General features: G+C 38.9%; 1 protein-coding gene across 1 annotated transcript in view; it reads right to left on the bottom strand.

Moving 5' to 3' along the window:
- Window positions 1–3,208: 3,208 nt before the first annotated feature.
- btv (dynein cytoplasmic heavy chain beethoven) overlaps window positions 3,209–21,102 on the bottom strand; it is a 22,942-nt gene continuing 5,048 nt past the window's right edge. Inside the window, exons 8-44 of the mRNA XM_011503714.1 lie at window positions 20,452–20,850; window positions 20,030–20,271; window positions 19,625–19,948; window positions 19,435–19,501; window positions 19,068–19,159; window positions 18,730–18,974; window positions 17,887–18,626; window positions 17,614–17,776; window positions 17,295–17,514; window positions 17,070–17,196; window positions 16,383–16,988; window positions 15,969–16,212; window positions 15,389–15,905; window positions 14,374–14,769; window positions 14,066–14,245; window positions 13,609–13,977; window positions 13,424–13,545; window positions 13,018–13,334; window positions 12,795–12,943; window positions 12,443–12,718; window positions 12,136–12,365; window positions 11,891–12,019; window positions 11,546–11,794; window positions 10,916–11,349; window positions 10,698–10,832; window positions 9,660–10,099; window positions 8,961–9,249; window positions 8,170–8,685; window positions 7,576–8,033; window positions 6,839–7,073; window positions 6,603–6,756; window positions 6,215–6,434; window positions 5,496–5,816; window positions 4,972–5,387; window positions 4,638–4,900; window positions 4,225–4,519; window positions 3,209–3,586 (exon numbers count right to left, since the gene is read on the bottom strand). Coding sequence (XP_011502016.1) covers window positions 3,279–3,586; window positions 4,225–4,519; window positions 4,638–4,900; window positions 4,972–5,387; window positions 5,496–5,816; window positions 6,215–6,434; window positions 6,603–6,756; window positions 6,839–7,073; window positions 7,576–8,033; window positions 8,170–8,685; window positions 8,961–9,249; window positions 9,660–10,099; window positions 10,698–10,832; window positions 10,916–11,349; window positions 11,546–11,794; window positions 11,891–12,019; window positions 12,136–12,365; window positions 12,443–12,718; window positions 12,795–12,943; window positions 13,018–13,334; window positions 13,424–13,545; window positions 13,609–13,977; window positions 14,066–14,245; window positions 14,374–14,769; window positions 15,389–15,905; window positions 15,969–16,212; window positions 16,383–16,988; window positions 17,070–17,196; window positions 17,295–17,514; window positions 17,614–17,776; window positions 17,887–18,626; window positions 18,730–18,974; window positions 19,068–19,159; window positions 19,435–19,501; window positions 19,625–19,948; window positions 20,030–20,271; window positions 20,452–20,850 — 10,887 coding nt within the window. The 3' untranslated portion in view covers window positions 3,209–3,278. The remainder of the gene's footprint in view (window positions 3,587–4,224; window positions 4,520–4,637; window positions 4,901–4,971; window positions 5,388–5,495; window positions 5,817–6,214; window positions 6,435–6,602; window positions 6,757–6,838; window positions 7,074–7,575; window positions 8,034–8,169; window positions 8,686–8,960; window positions 9,250–9,659; window positions 10,100–10,697; window positions 10,833–10,915; window positions 11,350–11,545; window positions 11,795–11,890; window positions 12,020–12,135; window positions 12,366–12,442; window positions 12,719–12,794; window positions 12,944–13,017; window positions 13,335–13,423; window positions 13,546–13,608; window positions 13,978–14,065; window positions 14,246–14,373; window positions 14,770–15,388; window positions 15,906–15,968; window positions 16,213–16,382; window positions 16,989–17,069; window positions 17,197–17,294; window positions 17,515–17,613; window positions 17,777–17,886; window positions 18,627–18,729; window positions 18,975–19,067; window positions 19,160–19,434; window positions 19,502–19,624; window positions 19,949–20,029; window positions 20,272–20,451; window positions 20,851–21,102) is intronic.

The following is a 21,102-nucleotide window of genomic DNA, read 5'->3' on the forward strand; positions in this document are numbered from 1 at the left end:
ATTTTATCAAAATTTCTCTTAAATTTTGCCGTTCATCATTGTTTCTTATTTTACTTACAGCGTTCAAATATTTTTTAAACATATATTACATACAAACACTTTGGGCCTCTTCGATATTAATCTCGCTTAACATTAAGCGTTGTTAATGCTATTGTTACATTGTTCATGTATCTCTAAATGTATGTGTCATTTCACTAATCAAGAAGTTGCGTCGAAAATCGGCCCTTAACGTGGTTATCAAAATTTCATGAAACTAAATCGTCATGCATTTTAGTTTGCGTTTTGTTGTGGCTATGAATTGTTTTTCGAATATAGAATGGAAATTCAATGTAGTTGATGAAAAGCATGAACACTGATGAATTACCAAATAATTATTCTGCCATGTATGGATCATTTAATAATGATTTAATAGTGTACGAACGTTCGTAATACTGTAAATTTCATATTCTTTAATATCTCATAGATTTATGATGATGAAAATGATGTTTTTTTTTATTCTTTTACGTACGTCCACTTATTTTTTATTACGATCCTCTTATTTCTATCAATCAGACAGCCACTGTGATATTTACCTTTGCGTTGATATTTTCAATTTTGTCAGAACTCGCTCAGAATTAAAATGAAATCAAATCATAGTGAAAATTCAAAGAATGATGTCACATTTCTGCTCAGACGCGAGAAAAATGTTAATCGAGCGGGTTCCCATATACGTATATATGAACAGCAGCAATTACTATTTGACTCTTTAACAGACAACATCAAAGTATTAAAAGGCAAATTAAGAGCAAATAAAAAAAATAAAAATAAGGAAGATTTATTAAAGAAAAGTAAGTGCATTAAAAAGATCTACGTTTATTTATTTATATATATATATATATATATATATATATATATATATATATATCTGATTCTAATATGAATCTCATTTATGTAGAATTACAAAAATGTCAACACAGGCACTTGGTACATTGTGTAAAAAATTATTACCATTGTTGTTGTTATATGCTACAATGACTTTTTTTTTTCTTTTTTTTTTTTTAAGGAAAAAAAGAACAGGTTATTTGTTATTTAAAAGAACAAGGAAAATATTATAATTTATATGGATAATATTGCTATGCATACTTAAACAATTATGTAAAAATTCCTTATGTATATACGTGAATTGAAAAAAAAATTTGATAATTATAGCTACTGTTCAATAAAAGAAGAATCTTTTCCGAAAGTTTCTTTCCTGACGAAATCTTTGTTCTTCCGCGTTTGGCGTTCATTTGTATGAAATTGCGTTTTAACGCAACGGACTACATGTGCTTTCTTCCCGTGTGATATAATTACTTTTGACGTATAATGTAATGAGTTATGCGATCAATCGCTATCATATGACGGATTATTTTTGTTACCCAATTTCGAATTGTTATCATAAATATCTATACTTGTATATATATATTTTCAACTTTTTAATAATGTAAGCGTCAAAATTTATTATTGTTACTGTTGTTATTATTATCATTATTATTTTGTGGCAATTCTTGTTGTTGAATTATAATGATAAATAAGTTTATAATAAGGTTTAAATTATTTTGAATTTTTGATGTTGAGGCAAATAATTCGTTTACCAACTAGAAATAGATACTCGAATGATATTTATATCTTCTAGTCAAATGTTAAATGCGTAAATTAAAAAAAAAAATACTATTGTTAGTTTAAGGGGCTGCTAGTGCATTGCCATATACAAAAATTATAATAGATTACAAGAACTTGAAAAAATTATAAAACTAATAACTAATATGTATAATTCAAATTAAATTTTTTTATTTTTATTTTTATTTATTTATTTATTTATTTTTTTTTTTTTGATGCAAAAGAATGTAAATCGTTTATAAAGTATGTTTGATTGAAAAAGACTATGGAATCCATATTTAATTCAAAATTATTATATATTTAGATGAACATCTTGTATAATATTTCATTTAAGTAATTATAGTCGTGTATAAATTCAATTCGTTCTTAAATTTATATATTGAATTTCTATGCCACTTTTTATTTTAACCGATATATTTATTAAATAGATGTAATAACCATAATAAATAATCTAAATGTAAATGTTCGTTTTTATAGAATACAACGAAGTCTTACAGTTAATCGTTGGAGACTGCTGTAATAAATAAACTTATTACCCCTCGAATCTCTTGAATAATAAATACTTTTTCAAATACTTTAATGGACAGTATTGTAGATGGTTTAGCTAAACGAAATAAATACCCAAACACATGCAGATTGTGCATTTGTAGCCCCTTAAAATTATTTCAATTTTACGAAGGATAAAAAATAAATAAATAAACGAACAGAAGTAAAATGCAATTTAATATTGTTACTATTATCGTTATATTAGATTAGTTCAAGAACTGGATATTTTATTATAAGAATTACCTCGATCTCAGAAGAATTTATAAAACAATAGAGACAAATACGCAAGAGAGAGAGAGAGAGAGAGAGAGAGAGAGAGAAGTAACGTTTGGTCTTAATGAAAAGAATTAATAATTTAATGAAAATATTGTAGTTTCTTCTTGTCGTTTGAGAAATTATTAATTACAATTTAATACATAATCACGGAAATATAAATTTTTCATTAAAAAAAAAAACAAAGGGTGTATCGTGGTAATGTTTATTATACCTATGAATAAAAGCTGCAACAACAAAAATTGACAGCTAGACTGGACCAATGAATAGAGGAAGAAAATGAATATTAAATTTGATACAGATACAAGAAAATCTGTTATTAAAAACAAAACAAAACAAAACAAAAACAAAAAAAAAACTGACTAATCCTTAAATGCAGCACCTCTTGGTAAGTCTTAAGTGTAAGTACCAGTCCTTTTCAATAAATCACTTATTCACAATATATCTGCATATATTTTATTACATAATTACATCAATAGTAATTGAACATTGGCGTACTGTCAATTCTTACCGAGATGTGTACGTATCATATATGTGTAATGAATGGATTACCATACAATATCATACCTACTTATAATAATCATTAAGATATTAAATCACTATATTTTCCTTGATAAATTAAAAAAATAAATAAATAAATGAAACGATATAATTTACCTTTAGTGTTTAATAAATTTTGTGAAAATAAAGCACTTTACTAGAGCACACTCCTCTTTGTTTTGTTACAAGTTCATGTCCGAGAGCCCTAATCATTACATTAAACATCTTACTAATGGTATTATTTTAATTTAAATAATGGTGATTAATGGTGCATTTATGACTTAATTAGTACGCAAGTGAAAACTGATTCCTCTCTGATGCCAAATGTCCCTTTGGTCATTGATATAGGGTACAGGTAGGGAGCAAACGAGATGATTCCGAAATGAATCTGCGTAGACGGGAACTTGCAAGGTATTGAGATCGGCGGTTAATACCGCGTCTGTCTCGCTCCACTCGCTGCCTCGGCTCTCCTCATCCCTTTCTCTCAAATGTTTCTCATCGATGAAAGCAATTAAGCAATCCGGGGCAGTCACGACCGAGCTCGCGTTCGCTGTTACTTCTTCCAAGATTCCATTCTGTATGCGTGCCCCTGTTGACAATTAATGTCACGAATTTCAGACAAATACGACCAACTCACCACCAGCATCATTTAACTTTTCCCCAACTTCATCAATGAGAATGAGACGTAACTAACTCTGACATTATTTGACATCTACTTATCCCAATAACCATGCTTTCGTTACACATTAGACACTTGTAATTAAGTCTCCCAGTGATTAATTGTGCATTATTACATATAATAAGTTGATTATTTCTCTCTAATATGTATTTATCTAATATGTCTCTAATGTATATATGTATATATATATATATATATATATATCGATCAATACACAATACCTGTGTACTTATTTTATGCGCACGCGAGCGCGTGTGTGTGTGTGTGTGTGTTTTTTTTTTTAAATACATTGTAATTGTAAGAATTTTTTTCTCTTTCATTTTTGCAGGGACTTTCGTTAAAATAATGTTAAAGATAAGCGATAATGTTCATTCGTTATTTAATCTACTATTACAATTATTAATGCCCTCTAGTTATAGCTTTTCATTTGCTTTATCTAAGTAATTAAAAGTACTCGCTAATGTTAATTTTGTTCCGCCAACTCTTTATTCAATCGTAATGCACAACTTCATTACCGTTTTCTAGCTTTATCGTTATGCAACACTTGCCTGTTAAAAGAAGTCCTTCAAGAATAACCGATGTTTTCCAGATTCCTTCTCTACTGAAATCTTTTGTCCATTTAGTTTGTAATTGTAGATTTTCAAATGGCCGTTTAGTTTCTCGGGCGCTGTATAGTTTAAGAGCTGACAGAAAAGCTCCAGGCATGGAAAACCAGGTGAGTTTGACCTTATTAGGCAGTCCATTTAGCGACTTAAGTGACTGGTATCTCAAAATTAATTGATTAACGAATGGAATGGAATCTCGAGGGCCAGAACGCCAATGGGCAATCCATTGAGCCGGAGTCTGCAAACAAATACATACATAGTGGCTGTTAATTTTGCTATATTTTTCTTTATTTTCATTATTTTTAAAAACATTATTAAAAATAATAATAACGATAATAATAATAGTTGACACTAACTTTCAAGTCGGCTTTCAATTCTAGAATATCCAAGTTGGAACGTACAAACTCCAATAGTTCTTTCGTCGTATTTATTTCATAGGTGAAAAATCGCTTTAACGGATCATCTTCTAATTCATGCGTCGCCTCTTTTACATTTGTCGGCTCGATTATTCGCTGCTGATCTATCATTGTTTTCATATCTTTAATGCATTGAAAAACCGACGTAGATAATGCTTTATCGGCGTCGTCCTTACCGATCTTACCAGTTTTCCTTAAAATTTCTAAATAAAACGCGTGGCTCATTATGCGCAGCTTAATATAATCGAAAATTCATAATTAAAAATGCTTATACCTCTTATGTATCTTAATGTCAATTCAGCCGCTGACCTTTCCCAAGCTCGATAAGCATTTGCCGGTAATCCGAAATAAGCTTGAAGCGAGTCAGCATCATCCAATCTGTCAATCATTATGATAGGATTTTCCGAGTCTGCTTTCGGTATGCTTATAACATTTCCTAGTTTTCGATGTCCCCTGTACATGTCCTTTGACCATATGTGTCGCAGTATCGCCTTTAGCGTACGCATGTCGTATTCGTCTTGCAAAAATCCGCCATAAACCGCGACGTCAAGGATCCCTCTATCAGCTTCCCAGTCTTCATCGAATTTTTTCGTCCCATCTTTCGAGCTCTTCCTTACAACTAATTCACAAGCCGCCTGCAGATCAGCTTCGCTCCATCCGTAATCCTTCGTCCAGCCTTGAGGGACGAATCTTTCATAAATTCCAAAAATGTTAATGGCGTTAGACAATGTACCATGTCGATATTCATTTTCCACCTTACATCCACCTTACATCCACTTAATATAAATAAAAACGTACTTTCGTCTTTCCTGAAGTATAGCATGCAACCAGGAGATTAAGAGTAATTTGCAAGGATTTTTTATCATCGGTTGGCACTGCTGCAGCTGCTGAAGCGACCTTTTAACGTTACGTTTGATACCTTCGGGTGGCTCGTAAGCCAACTTCAGACACAGACCGGACAGTCCTGAATAAAATCCGTTACATTCTTCCGTGGTCAGCCAAATTCTCGTATTAGGATCCTTGTGCGTGGTGCAAGCGGGTGAACGTAAAATTACCTCGAGACGAGGCAGCCAATTCAAGGCAAGTTGAAGATTACTTAGCAGAATCCAGCTTCCCTGTCTTAATCGTATCCGTAAAAAGAAAAGAAAATTTTTTTTTCTATTCTATATTAATGAAAATTAATATAACGGGCAAGTGAAGGAGGTGTAGCCGTCGACTGGTAATTTAGTATCTTATGAAAAGAAAACATATATGTGCGCGCGCGCGCGCGCGCGTTTGTGTACATGTATTTAAAAATAAACTCTTATAGGTATAATTTTTACGAAAAATAGTCAAATTTCTTAGAGCCATACGAATAACTAATATAAAGACAGAACAGATCAATATACTCTTATGAATGAGAAGCAACACATTTTTTTTACCCACACATACAGAGAGACACGTTAATTGGCTCTGTGTTCTTTTCGATAAAATATGTACGCAATTTTCCAGTTTCATTTTCTGTCTTTTCGTCTTACTTGCACGCTACTTCTAAAGCAGATTCGGCTTGAGCCACGTGACCTTGACCTAAGGCGATTTCCGTAAAACCAGAGGCAGCCAGGACTTTGTTGGCTACTAAATTATTGAGCTCCGGTGCTGGATCTGCGCCTGGTGACAGAAGCAGCAGTACGGGTCGTCTTTCGTTTTCTTCCGCTATTTGTTTCAATGTCCAGGAAGGTGGCGTGAGGTTTCGAACTCCTGAATTGTGCGAGTTTTTTGTTTTGTTCGTGTATTTTTTTATTTTTATTTATTTATTATTTATTATTATTATTATTTTTATTTTAAATATATTTGGTAATTAATGATTAATTGTGCTCTGAGATGTAATTTAAGAGGAGTAGATAGGTAGGTGATAGTGATTAATACCGAGTTGCTGGGACGTCCATTTGGTGAGGGCCGTGTGAAGATACTCGGGATGAAGAGCTTGGATGATTAGAATCTTTTCGAATTGACTGATACGGTCGTCCGAGTAAATGCTGGCAATATTATTCATCCAGCTGGGCTTGATGTTTTCCGCCATCTGTGTTCAAGACAATCGTTCGATAATACAATTGTTCGAATATAATCGAGGATTTTTAGGGCAAAGGTAAAAGATGACCGACCGCGGGCAATATGCCAATTAAAGCACGAACGGCCAGTTTTTGCTCCGATGGGATGTAATTAGGAATATCAATGTCGATGCCAGAGCTACCGATGTACGCACTTTCTCCGTGTAACAAAAGATTTCGCTGTTCTTCGGGAACGGAGGTCAATAACATAGCCAAGTGTAATGCTAAAGGGAGACGATGTTTTCTGTAGACAGCCTTTGTGCAATGATGGAGTGTCATGGTTATTACACTGAAAATCATATTAGGCTTTCAACATTATTGCTATTAAGGCATTATTTAAATTTAATGTTCTGTACCCTTTCCTCACCACCACCACCACCACCACCACCACCACCACCCCCCACCCCGTAATAAATGAGTTCGGGGCACTTTTTATAATGCAATTATCAGACGATTGTAGATAAATTCTGATTTAGTTAGTTAACGCTCATTTAATATTCTCGCAATATTCTCGCAATATTTTTGCAATATTTTCATTATGAAAATTTCAGCTCGTTTCGCCCTTGAGTTTAAGAGAAAAATTTTTTTTTTTTTTTTGTTCTTTTATAAAGCATAGATAGAGAGTCGTTTTAAATAAGCGATATATCAGTATTTCCGGTGCGTAGAACAATAGGACGAGGGGACGATGTAAAAATAAATAAAATTGTAAGTATGTAAGAGCGCAAATGTTTGTACTCGTTAAACGTCATATAATGCCTGATAAAGTCAATATTATAAATTATCGTACTTACGATCGTTCGAGCAACTTTTCCCTCTCATCCTTGTTGGATCTGGTCAGCTCTGCTCTACCGCGTTCGACATCCAAAAATATATCCGTTATAATCTCGGCAGTGAATACGTACAGAGAGCTGAGAGTCGCGAAGGATCTAATGAATTTATATATAATCGCTGTAAACTTGGCGAGTCTTTCGTGTTCGTTGCTCCTTTTCAGGACGTCCTCGAGGTCACGGTGACTCTCATCCAGGGCACGCTCGATCTCTCTCGCCTTCGACTGCGTCACCTCGAGCGTCGCTAAAAGACCGCCACCATGCTGATTCTGCGACTCCTGTAAGATATTCTGACCACGAGCCGCACCCAATTGCACTAACAGCTCCAGTCTCGCAGCCTCTATTTCTCCCGACAGTTGCTCCTCCCTCTCCAAAGCCTTCCTTCTTCGATGCTCCACTTCCGGTGTCTCTTGCAAAATAGCCTGTTAACCAACGGGCCTATTGGCTAATGTTGTGGCTGAGGTAATTTTGGTGGGAAATAGAGAAATAGAATCGGGGACCGACTACTAAAACCACCGATCGCACAGATTAATCTCTAATGCACCTAGGTAGACGTACCTTTTCAACTAATCGTTCAGCCAGGCTCCTACTACCGGACCCAAGCGCGATCTTCATAAGGACGGCATCGGCCTCGCTCGGCAGGCTCTCGAGTAGCTCCTCTTGCCTCGTGGCCAAGAACAGCTGGAACGACTGCTGCGCTGGTAGGCTCCGGTCGCCGATTCTCAAGGGACGTCTCCTGAGCAGCGGCAGCAGGACCGAGGGCAGCTCGACGATCTCCTCGATGAGCAGTGGCTTGCCGAATCTCACCGCAAGTTCGACGATCGTGAGGAAGCGTGGTTCACCGGGCCGAGCGACCTCCAGTCGCGATTCGCCGATGTGCGCTCGAAGCCAGGTGACTGCCACACCCGAGGGATCCACGAACAGGGGCACGAGATTCGACCGCAGTGATCGAGCCGCCCCGATTAGACTGTCGGTGTCGACGGGGAGGCCCTGGGCCCGCCACTGCAGCCTCTCCCGCTCACTTATCAACGAGTCGATCGCCCGTTTGCGCCTCTCGTCCTCCTTCCTCACTGGCTGGTGCTTTGGGCGAGAATGAAGTGCATCGAAGAACTCGTGAGTACGAGGGTGTCGGGTGACGGGTGACGGGTAACGGATAACGATTTTAGATTGCTATTAACGGTAGCGCGAGGAATTGCGACGGGGACCTTGGAGCAAAGACCATACGGCCGAGGCCGAGCCGACATGTAAATTATAAGAAAACGGATCGGCGAGTCTTTGAATTGCCAGGCCAATGGGTGCAGAGGGATGGTAAGTGGAGGACTCGACGGGACGATAGGAAAATACGAAACCTGATAAATGAGGAGAGCAGCGGCGTCCGCAGCCTCCATTCCAATCCGCATTTTTCGTTCGGTGAGCAGTTGGAATTGCATCAGCCAGTCATTGTGCTCGGCGTCGAGTTTGCCGAGCAAAGCTCGAGCGGTTGACAAACTCGACTCGGTAGCTTCGGTGCGCAGCTGCAGCTCAGCGGCGCCTCTCGAATGAGCCGCGAGCTCCTCCTGCAGCTGGGCCACTTTGTTCTCAACCGTGTTGAGGCCAGTTTCGAGCTTGCAAATCTGCGTCTCCGCAGCCAACAGTCGACTGAACGACAAACATCGCCCAATTAGCCATTAAATGAAAAATCTTTACATCATTATTATTATCATTATTATTATTATTATTATTATTATTATTATTATTATTATTATTATTATTATTATTATTATTATTAATAATGTTACTATTATAGTTGGAAATGTATATTTATTATTCGTTGAAATTGAATGTGTGTGTGTGTGTGTGTGTGTGTGTGTGTGTGTCTGAGAAAAATAGTGCGCGAGCCTCGGGGAATGTGTGGTAGTTGGGCGATTCCTGTGAACAGGTTGGCTATAAATAAGTCAGCTGTGCATTTGAGAGGCGAGACAATATAATATGAGCGAGGTAACATTGGTCCTTCGTCCAGGCTCGACGACCTAGTGTCGGTCGCATTAACGGCGAGTGGTAGTACTTACTCGGCGAGGAGACGTTGCTCCCGCTCCAGTGGCGCGACCTGCTGGACGATTTGACCGTACTGGAGATTGGCGAGGACCCAGGCAGCGAGGGGTGCGGCAGCGACCGAGGCTCGCTTGGCAGTTCGCTCTTCGAAGCTCTCGGGTTTCTCGCTGACGAGTTTGGCCACGGCATCGAGGCTCGCCGGGGTGCTTCGCCGGGCGTCCCAGTTTCTGATCTCCTCCTTAACGCCGCGTTTCGCTAGGAACGTCTTCATGCTGTTCCAGGATGTGTCGCGTATTCCCATGAGCCGTAGCACGCCCTCGAGGACGTCGCGCACCGGTGCCGGGGGCGCGCGCAGCGAGCGCACCTCCGAGAGGGCCTCGGCACTTATGCCCGCGACCGCTTGAGCCGCTTGTTCTACCAGAGGCTCGACCTTGCCAAGCTCACCCTCGATATCCAACTGTCAATTCAATTCAACGTTCTCTTCGATCATTCCTACGGAACCGCGTCAGGGTGCCTCGAGGTAGCGGCTCCCAGTGGGGAACCTCGCAAGCTCGAGTATCGTTAGTTTAGCAATGACTTGCCACGAATACGGACAAGGAGCTTTCCCTTCCCAAGATAAATTAGCTTTTCGGCAAATCTCTTTTCCCAACAACGCGCCGATTATCGCGGATGTGACGATTGATTTATTATCATCGTCACCTCCTTGCAATTAATTTATTATTCGAATGACTTGAATACTCGAGATTAATCTAATGATTCGATTATGCAGCATATATATATATATATATATATATATATATATATATATATATATATATATATATATATATATATATATATATATATATATATATATTATATGTCAAAGGAGGTGTACGAGGCAAAATAATTAATTAACGAAATCTCGACTCAATCCTACAAGCCCAATGACTTTCAACGTAACGATATATTTTTATAAAAAAAAGTCCCCAAGCCCTTACGTAATTTATCCATTTATTATTTTATCAATTTTGGCAACCAGCTAATTTTAGCAATATAATGTCGATGAAAAGTACCTTTCGACGAGCAAGTTCGGCACTTTCGCGCTCGGTCTCGTCCTTCAATGTCGTCATTTCACCTCGTTGTCCCGTGGCGCCCCGCATCGTTGCCGTTATTTGCTCGAGCGTGGCATTAGCTCTACCCTTTTCCACCTGCATCAAGGACAAAGATGCATGACAAGAAGACTATGTATTTGTTAAGGGGGTTTAAAAGGGGCTCAATGGGCTCAACCGACCTCGAGCTCGTGTCGCTGCTTCGTCGCGTCTTCCTCCAATTTGGCTATCTGATCTCCAGCCTCTTTCAGTCGATCGATACCAGCCTGTAAGTTCTTCAGCTTCTCGAGAATATCTCGGAGGCAGGTTTCGCGCAGCTCTTTCCACTTGTGGAGCAGTGCCAGGAATCTCGCTGGTACCTGTTGCTGCTCGGGGGCAGTTAGGTGCGCTTGCACCACCTCGTTCGATCCCGAAAATTCTTCTTTAATGTCGCTCGACGAGTCCTTGTAAAGGCTAGCCAGCTCCGTCAGATGTTCCTCTATCAACCACCAATCACTGCACAAGCATTGTCCGGTCGTTTGTACGCAATGGCGAGGAATATTCGTTTCCGACAGCCATTTGCTTTTCAGCTCGTAGGAATCGACGATTAGAATAACGCGCAGATACCTCCTCAGACCTATTAAGGTCGATCGATTAAGCTTTAAAATTTTCGAGACGATTTTCGTATATTTTCACGCCAAATATCCTCAATCAAATTTGATAATCGCAATTTGTAAAGATAAGAAAATTACTGATGAAACGATATGATTTATTACGATTACACAAAGCCTTATTGTATTTTTTATCAATATGTATGTAGAGAAAGCACTCACGATGATACAAATACTGATCCAAGCTCCCTGGGAATTCCTCTCTAGCTGCCGAGTCGGCAAGCGGTGCCACGAAACCGTCCAATTCCTCTGCCGTGTAGAGTCCTGGTAACTCGCCATTGGCTATTATTGCACAAAGTAAAATGGCCATGTCATCTTCGCGTAAGTGATACTCCTCGATAATTAATATAGTCAATTCGCCATCGATGCCTGCCGCTTGAACCGCTGCTTTTACGAACGCCTTCCCTCGACCTACGGCCAATCATTTATTTATTTTTTATCATCCGTTGAGACATTCGTCCTCTTTTCATCGAGGCGTCGCGATCTAAGAAGCCATTGTACGCATACCGGGGCCAGAATCGATAATTCGCAGGGACGAAATGACGGAAATGATTTTTGTCGCCCATCTTCGTCCAGCACCCGGACGACCGGTTAAAAGTAATCCCCTTCGCTGACAACCGAGGCCCCAACTAATGCCTAGTGAGTCGAGGACGTTTTTTGGGAGTAAAATATTAGAGGTTTAGATCGCGTTGTTGAATCGAAGAACTTTGTCATTTAACGACATAATAATGACGGAATAATTAATAATATACCAGCAGCTATTTCTAATAAATGTGGCGAAATGCTTGTCAACATTGTGTGTCCTTCTCGAATGCACCTTGTTACTGCATTTTCAATTTCAGCTTTCCAATGTGATTTGGCTAGATTTATTAAACCAGCACTAGATCCTTTCCAAACATAAACTTCGGCGTCAAAATTAATTCCCGTGGAGCTTCGAGAAAATATAATAGACTCGAGACGCTTTTGTTGCTTTATTAATAATCTGAAACGTTAACGATAAAAGCGTGTTTCCTCCTTATTCCAATGACAATTGCTTTAAGAAACATTTGATAAATGTACTTTGCTTTAAAATGACGTCGCGACGAATCGATCAAGTAATTTGTCATATTAGATTCATTCTCGGGCTTCGGATAATATTTTAACGAATCGATCCACACCATCAAATCACCCAATGTCCATTTAATAATGTCCTTATTGGTAGAGAGTTCGTTGAAGGCTTCGACGATTATCGAGGACATCTTAACAATCCAAGGTCTCACTATAATTTTATCGTCTCCCAGTGATTGTTCAAGGTGTAGTTCTACAATTGTGTCAATATCGTTCGGCTTAAGAGGCCTAAAATTTAAGAAACGTATAAAATTAATTGGAAAATATTATTGACATAATACGCAATTGTTATTATGTTAGTTGCCGTAAGTAATGCGTTGCGAATAATGAATCAAGTCTTGGATGCAAATCCGTGGAGGAGTCGCTGGTGCTTAAGATGACGACAGGTAGTTTAGCAAATTCCAGATCGTCTTCGTAAAATCCTCCTTCTTGTATCAATTGGCGAATGAGTTCCTGAATAATATAGCAATTTTTAATTATATGTGCATTAATAATTAGTCGCTGACCTCGAGATTGCCGCTTTATACCTGAAAATTTTTCGAAGCTATATGCAGATCTCTTATAACTAAAATCAAATTTGATCCATATTTTGGTTTATATGTTCTACCAACGGATAACGAATCTAATTTAACGCACGATCTTTTTAATCTGTCGATTAAATCTTTCGAGCCGTACAACGATGATGTTTTTATAACTGAAATTGCTTCCTTCGACTCCATTTTCATTAGAGTTATAATAGCCGATAATAAGGAATTTTTTCCACAGCCGTTTGGTCCTCGAAATAGAACCGCTTGTCCAGACGTGATCCAAGGCAAAGTTGCACTTATTCCCCTTTGCAGCGATCCTAATTTTTCGTATTAATTGTTTGTTAACGAAACAATAGCAATAAGAATAGCAACAAACATAGGAATTAATGTGACAATTCGTTATAACCTGATAAGTAAATGGAGGAGCCTTCGTCGGTTCTCATCGTTTTTGCATCAGTTATAAAAGGATCTAGTACGTCCTTTTCTTCGTTATATATAACATCGTAGGGATTATCGCAATCGGGACACCTGATGTAAATTACATTTATGATATTAATGCAATGGAAGCAATGTAAAGATCCATCATCTTACCAAATGCCAGTTAACTGATAAATCGAGCGCGCAATTTTATCTTGTAAAGTTGAGCTTTCGATTTGTCCGCATATGGAGAGCAACAATGCGTGAATACAACTTGTTTGCGTATGCGCATTTTGAAAGTGAACCATTGCAGCGCGCAATAATCCCGGTGCGGATTTTTGTCCTTTTTTGATGTTTAAAACTTGTTCGATCGCAGAATGAAGGTGATTCATAATAAAGTTGGTAGTGGATATAGAGGGAAGATCGCTCAAAGTCGCTGAGTTTAGAAGAATTGACGCTGACATTTCACCAAGATAAACAACGCCTAATCGAGAAACTGTGGCTGGACTGGCATTCGACAATTTATGTGACTCGAATAAGAAACTGAAATTTGCCATTGGAATAAGTAAAGATCATTAGCCACGCTATTGTTAAAAAGCTTTATTATTATTGCATTTTTTATATTAATTACCGTGTTTCGTTTCCCAATTTGATTGCGACTCCGTTGGAGAGAGTAAGAATGCGATTATCATCCAAAGCCGAGTTTAAAGCTTCTGCCCATTCTGGCTCAACATCGCCATTAAATATAATCCACAATGGCTTGCCATCGGAATTAGAAATAACGTTGGACAGTAATCCTTCCTTAAATTCTCTACAATAAAATGTAATGGTTTTTAATTCAGGTTGTAATATTTAAATATGATCGACGATGAAATTGACGTGCAAACGATGAATTGCAACGAGTAATGTATTTTGGTATTGATATTCGATAGATTTTACCTCGTTCGAGGATCGACGGTGCCAAGTAGTTTTGACTTTGAAATTGCTCCTGGATAAATTTGAAATTGTCTCACGGTTTCTCCAATCTTCGATAAGGAGTCGGCCAATGTTCTTATTATTAATGACTTGCCACATCCAGGTGGTCCAACAATTGCAACTCCGCTCCTGTTTTTCAATTGATCATTTAACTGAATACATCTACTAATTAAGCTCTCGTTTAAGTTTTGAGATTGGCATGTATCATTAAGAATAGATTGTAAATCTTCATTTCCTTTAATAATGGCTTTCGAAGGTAAATCAATGGCTGGAAATATGTCGTTTAATAATGACAAGAAGTTTGGCACATCTTTTCCAACCAATTTAGGCCTGGTGGCTATATGAATTCCCGCTAATAATCTAAGAAATAATATAAAACGCAAATAAAAATATAATCGATGTGTGAGAAAGAAAATTTAAACAAAACAAAACAAATAAAATAAAAAAAAAAAAATAAAACAATAATAAAACATAAATGTAGGAAACATTTATTAATTGATGAAATAAATGGAACTCGATCATTTTTTTTTTAATTTCATTACATCGATGTTCTGTAAGTTTCGTCTTATGCTAAAGCTTTGAAGATATATAAAAATTTTAAATCAGATCTTCACGTACGAGAATTATTTTCGTATTAGTGTTCGGTATTAGTGTAAAGCCTTAACTATATAAGAAAATCAGAAACTATTTTCCAAATAATTTCAACTACTTCTTACGCGTTTATCTTTTATTAAATAATTAAATAAAATAATTAAATTTTAGATTCAATGCAGATAAAATTGCATTTAAATCACACGTATTCTACATAATAAAGATAATAATATTACAACGGCTATTTATAATTTAGTCTGATAAGGTAATTATCATACTCTACTTTATTTTCATTATTGTAATAATTTCAATGTTCAAACACGCTCGATGTATATAAGGTAAACGTCTGATAATGAGTTGAAATGAAATAAAAGAGACAAAGTATAACCTTGAATTTTCAGTTACTTCGTCAAGCCCAACGGCCGATGGAATGGCATTTAGCACGGATCTTAGCGCTCGTAAGCCCCAGTCGTAGTGCGCTTGTTTAGATAACAATTTCTCTGCAGTGTCGAAAGTCTCGACTAATTGATTGGCTAATTTCCACGAGTTCATAAAACCAGCGCACTCCAACAGTGTCGTAACGATGTTGATTTTGTTAGGATTGGCCATTCCAATCGATCTAAATAATCTTGCTAATGAATCCGGTAATTTCCGTCGTCCCCCATAATCATCACCAGCAGGATTCATTGTTATGAATAGGCAACAGTGCGGGTCTACGCGTATCTCCGAGCCATCCAAATTTATTTTTCCAACTCCATCGCGAATTGCCTCTTGCAATGGCCTTATTAGCATGGACACGGCGCTCATGGTACTCTCTTCGAGGCGATTGAATTCGTCAAAGCATCCCCAAGCACCGGCTTGTGCCAAGCCAATTAATATCCGACGCATACTGCCAGAATCCATTCCTAATTAAGGTAATAATATTAGAAATGAAAAAGGACATTGTATAAATTGATCGTATAGCAAACCTTCGTCGCAATTGAACACGAGAACACGACGTCCTAATATGCCACCCAAAGCTTTTACGCTCTCGGTTTTGCCCGTACCAGCAGGACCTGTTGGGCTACCTCCGAGTCCTAATTTCATTGCTTGAGTCAGAGCGAGGTAGCATTTTTCCGTTAACGGGCTTCTCACAAGATTAACAGCAGCCCCCTGATACTCGAAACAGTAGGGGAATTCAGCTTTGGCACAGCGTACAGCAGCTCCACCGCCCTGTTTCGACACATTTTTTTTTTCTCCTCTCAAGGTTAATTCCTATGTATATTCTTATTGCTTTTATATAAGGTCGTTGTGCGTGCGTGCGCGCACGTGTGTGTGTGTGTGAATGGGGGGGGGGAGGGGAGTCGAGACCCTATTAATATAATACTTGATATATTACTTACATTTTTGTAAGTCCTTAATTGACGATTCCAATTCCACCAAAGTTTCTCCTTATCCGAGATTACGTTTAAGAGATTTTCAACAATGTGAATATGATGCACAGTTTCGAGCAAAAGGTTCTTCACCTTTAAAGACATCAATTCATCCCCCGGATCCTCCAAACCTTTATAACGTACCCTTTGCTTTTCAAGAAATTTGAGCAAATCTGTTAAGCCCCTGACGTTATCCTCAATAGCGATTTCGCACTTTTGCGTGAAGCGAATTCTTTCGCACAAAAGCAATATTTGCGTCGGATACGATGCAATATTTGGTATTTGCTCTAACAAGCAAGTATTCAAATTTTGCTGTAAGGCATTTCTCATACTTTCCTCTAAAGTCAGCAACCACTTTGGAAATGTCTCTGTAAGACTAATTTTGTCAATTAGCCGGAGCTTCTCACCTTGCGGCGACACGATGCTCGTTATATAACCATTGTCCTTTTCAATCGAGCCAACTCCTTGATACAATTTCGCTAAATGGACATCCAAACCCTTCCCTTTACCAGACACTAATTCAAGAAGGTCGTCATCGCTTAAGAAGTAGAGCCTCGGATAGGCCGATCTCTTTTCCTACAATAGCCAAAGACATTTTAATGAAACATCAGATTGAAATCCAATTTATCGCATTGTTAATCAAATAAATATTCCAACTTCTAAAAAGTCGTCCAAGCTCCTCTGACATCTGTCCATCAAGTCTTTAAGGCCGACGAGAGCATGAAACGGCAGCTTTTTAATGGACGGTATTTTGGGATCCCTCGATATTTCCCCGATAAAGTATCTGCAAATGCTCAAAACATAAGTTCAAAACATAACCTGAAAAATGGCCAAGCTCCGAAAAAGCTTCAACCATGTCGTTTGATCCAATCGATACGGAACCTGAATTCTTTATCAGCTCGCGCCCATCTGCCGGAATCGCTGGGTGCAGCGCCGCCACCGTACACTGGCTCTAAATAAATCCATTTTCGTTGAATTGTATTGAGCAGCTTGACGCGCTCTTCCAGTTCGTGCAGCGCGGCTTCGCATCGAGCTGCTCTCGAGGCAAATCTTTCATACCCCGTTGCTCCCCTCGCCCCCTCCAGTATCAGCTTCAACTCCCCTTTTACGTAACGACCCATCATCATTCATTATTACCAATTACTGAAATTCACTTAAGAACAAAGTATATATATATATATATGTCGTGACAAGCACTTACCGGCTCGCGCCAACAGTGTACTATAATCGCTAACTATATAAATCCCCTCATTTTTACTGTCCTTAGACTCTTGAAGTGGCAGTGACGTATAACTCTCCCAGGCCTCGAGTTCTCCAAGCGCTTGGCGTATTCCACTCTCGGCTGCGGCACGTTTCGTTACGTCCTACAAATACCACACATAGACCTTGAATTACATTTAATTACAATCGTATGGATAATAATCGCCGATTCTGTACTTTATATTTAAATTTTAAACAAATTCACGTTGCGAACCTTGATTCGTTCGGCATTAGCTTGGATTAGCTGCGATCGTTGCAGCAAGTGGCCCAAAGTTATGCCGTTCGAGTGCTTCACTCCCTCGAGCTCCAATATGTCCTTCAATTCGCTCCAGTGCTCGTCCGCGAGCTCTTCCCCCTTCAACAGCTGCACCCATTCGACCGACTCTCTCAATTCCAAGATCCGTCGCTCGATATAAGAGTGGGCGAGATGCTTGGAAGTGTCGTGCTCCTGCAGCGACTCTTCGCGTTGATTTTTGGAATGCAGCTGTATTTGGCCCTGCCACGAGTCGAGCCAGTCGTGAAACTTTGCCAATCTACGTCTAGCGACCGTCCACTCCTCCTCCTCCTGTCTCCTCAACTCATCCATAAATTCACTTTGAAATTTGCAGTTGAGTTCCTCGGCTTCGAGCTCGGCCTCCATCCGCGCTACCATCTTATCATCGCTTGCGAATATTTCATCAACGGGCAAATTCAGTCGTTTGCAATCGCTCACGAGCATGTCCCTTTGCTCGGACAAATTCGTCCATCTTTCGCGCATCGTTTCTATCCAATCGTTGCCAAGTACCTCCGGTCTCGCCATCCACTTTGCATTCCAGCGCTCTTGCTCGTCGTGAACGGCCAGCACTTGATGTCGCAAATTCAACTTCGCCTCCTCTAACTGATGAACCATTACGCCCTGATAATTCCTCATACGTTCTTTTAAGCTCTCGCAAGCAATATGCGCATTATCCAAGCCTGTGAGCGTTTAAGATTTACAAATAACGCACGCTAATCTCAGCTCAATGCCAATCATCCTAAGCTTATCCTACTTCGTTCTTATGGCTAAACGTTCAATTACCTTCTAATTTTTCCCTCGTCCAGGCGGCCAATATCCTACCCAATCCCGAAACATCCTCCAATTCTTGAGCAATATCATTGTATTGCTTTTGAATGTTCGAATAAGCCTCGTATACTTCTCCAATTTCTTCGATAGTGCGCGCCCGTTGCGATAATTTTTTTAACGCCGATGACAAAAACTCCACGATTGCGATTAAACGCGAGGATGCTTCGGCCCGCAGATCCAGCGCCAATCGTTCCCAGCACCTACACGCGATATTAACAATTTATCTACACTCTCTCAAATTTGGCCTTAAATGCTAATGTTCTAGATCGACTTTGTGTGCTCGGATGATTTACCTGCGAGATAGAGATTCCAAGTCGTTTCTTATTGTTCCAGTATCAACGGTAATGCATAATATCTTTACTTCGTTTGCTCTCAATTTACTAACCTAAATAAAGTAACGACAAAAAATAATAAAAAATTATGACACATATGATCATTTCGCAGTCCTTGTAGCATTATTTACAAGTTTTACAAATATCTGCTAAACAGCAATGACGCGCTTTGGCGCTTTAATAATTACAATCAAACACATATCGACACTCTTACGAGTGTCATATTATACGAGTACACCTATTGACCTATTAATGACAAAATAATGACAAAACAATAATGAAGCAGATATAACCATTTTCGTGCAAAAGTATAGATTATTATTATTACCTCTTGGGCCCACTGTTTGGAATCTTTAAATGCTTTTTCCCAGTCTTGCCATTGCTTGCCCCTCAATCTAAAATTAAATTTTACAAATGCCAAATCCGAATTTTTATCACTTTCGAAACTAAAAGACGAATGAAGGAAAGAAAAAAATTAACAATATAAAATGTATTAAAAATTCCATCATCGAGCTTACGTTTGGCCGACATCGACATTCGCGGGAGCAACAAGTGACAGCCACTTTATTCGGAAACTTTCGAGCGCGCTAAGCAAAATTTCCGCCTCCTTATAAACTCCCCCGAACAAATAAATGCTTTGCGGTATGAGAGTTTGAAAGTGGCCATCGGCCTGATCGCCAACTCCACGGAAATTCACTGGGATCGCGAGGAAGCGACGTATGCCTGAATAAAGTTTCGTTCTAATGTCTTCGAGCGAAGGCTTCCATTGCAGCGATTTGTCGCGAAAAGTCAATTCAACTCGAATTTCCGATAATTTCTTGATCAATGATGGCAAAGCCGCCCTATAATAATATTAGCTATGAAATTTTCGTATCTTTCCTCGTCCATCGCACGGAAGTTATCATTACTTTATACAATATTACCTGTAAGCTATTCCCAAAGCTTTCAATAGCTGTCGATCCCAATGGAGCTTCCACGCCTTCGTATTACCATAATTATCCTCGACCAAGCTGACAATATCCCTCATGCTCCTTAAAGTGTCTTTCCATACTTTTTGATTTGTCACCATATTCACGCTCTCACCCTTTAGCAAATTTGAAACTAAATCTCGTAAAGTTGTGTGCTTCGAGGCGAGTTCGGCATTCTGATGTGCAAATCTCTTTACCTAAGTTTAAATTAGATAAGAAAAGCGATATAAGACAGTTTCTTCATTCAAGTAAATCGTATTAGACTTTGAGAACGCGCTCGAAACGCATTTTAGCCACCGATTTAATGCCAATAGCCAGCATTTTTTTCTTTTCTTTTTTTATTTACAATGCGAATTAGTCAAACGGGGTAGCTTTACCAATTCTTGGAGTTTGCTGGTGAAAGCATCGACGGCTCGGGGATCCGACCAGACGACGCCCGATTGCTCGCGAACGGCTCCGGCCAGTTCGAGGGCCGCGGCAAGCATCAGCGGACGTTGCGACGGTATCATCCGGTCGCCAATGGTGTTGTGAAAGTTGGCTACTTGCTGTAGTGCTCGCGCCCGTCTCGTCAACATCGAGGCCCGCTCCACCAGGTCCTTTATCTCACGCGGAAGCTCCACGCCCTGGCCGGCGAGTCCGCGACCCTCCCGTATGAGCGTCGTTAGCCGCGGGTCGAAGTTTACGCGCATCATCTTTGCGCCGGTGAGCTCGACCACTGCGCTCTTTTGGCTCAGTGTCAGCTCTTTCCTCGCCACCGACTTCTGCGTCTCCGTCACCTAATTACGATAACACCTGGCTCCTTACAAAACATATGGCAAGATCCGCCTCTATTCCATTCAAATCCAACTCTTTCGACAGTCTCTGACAGTCTGTTGTCGTCATTGTTGCCGCCATTGTCATCGTCATTATTATTATTATTTATTATTTATTATTTATTATTTATTATTTATTATTTATTATTTATTATTTATTATTTATTATTTATTATTTATTATTTATTATTTATTATTTATTATTTATTAATTATT

Source organism: Ceratosolen solmsi, unplaced genomic scaffold, assembly GCF_000503995.2.
Source record: "Ceratosolen solmsi marchali unplaced genomic scaffold, CerSol_1.0 scaffold8, whole genome shotgun sequence".
NCBI lineage: Eukaryota > Metazoa > Arthropoda > Insecta > Hymenoptera > Agaonidae > Ceratosolen > Ceratosolen solmsi.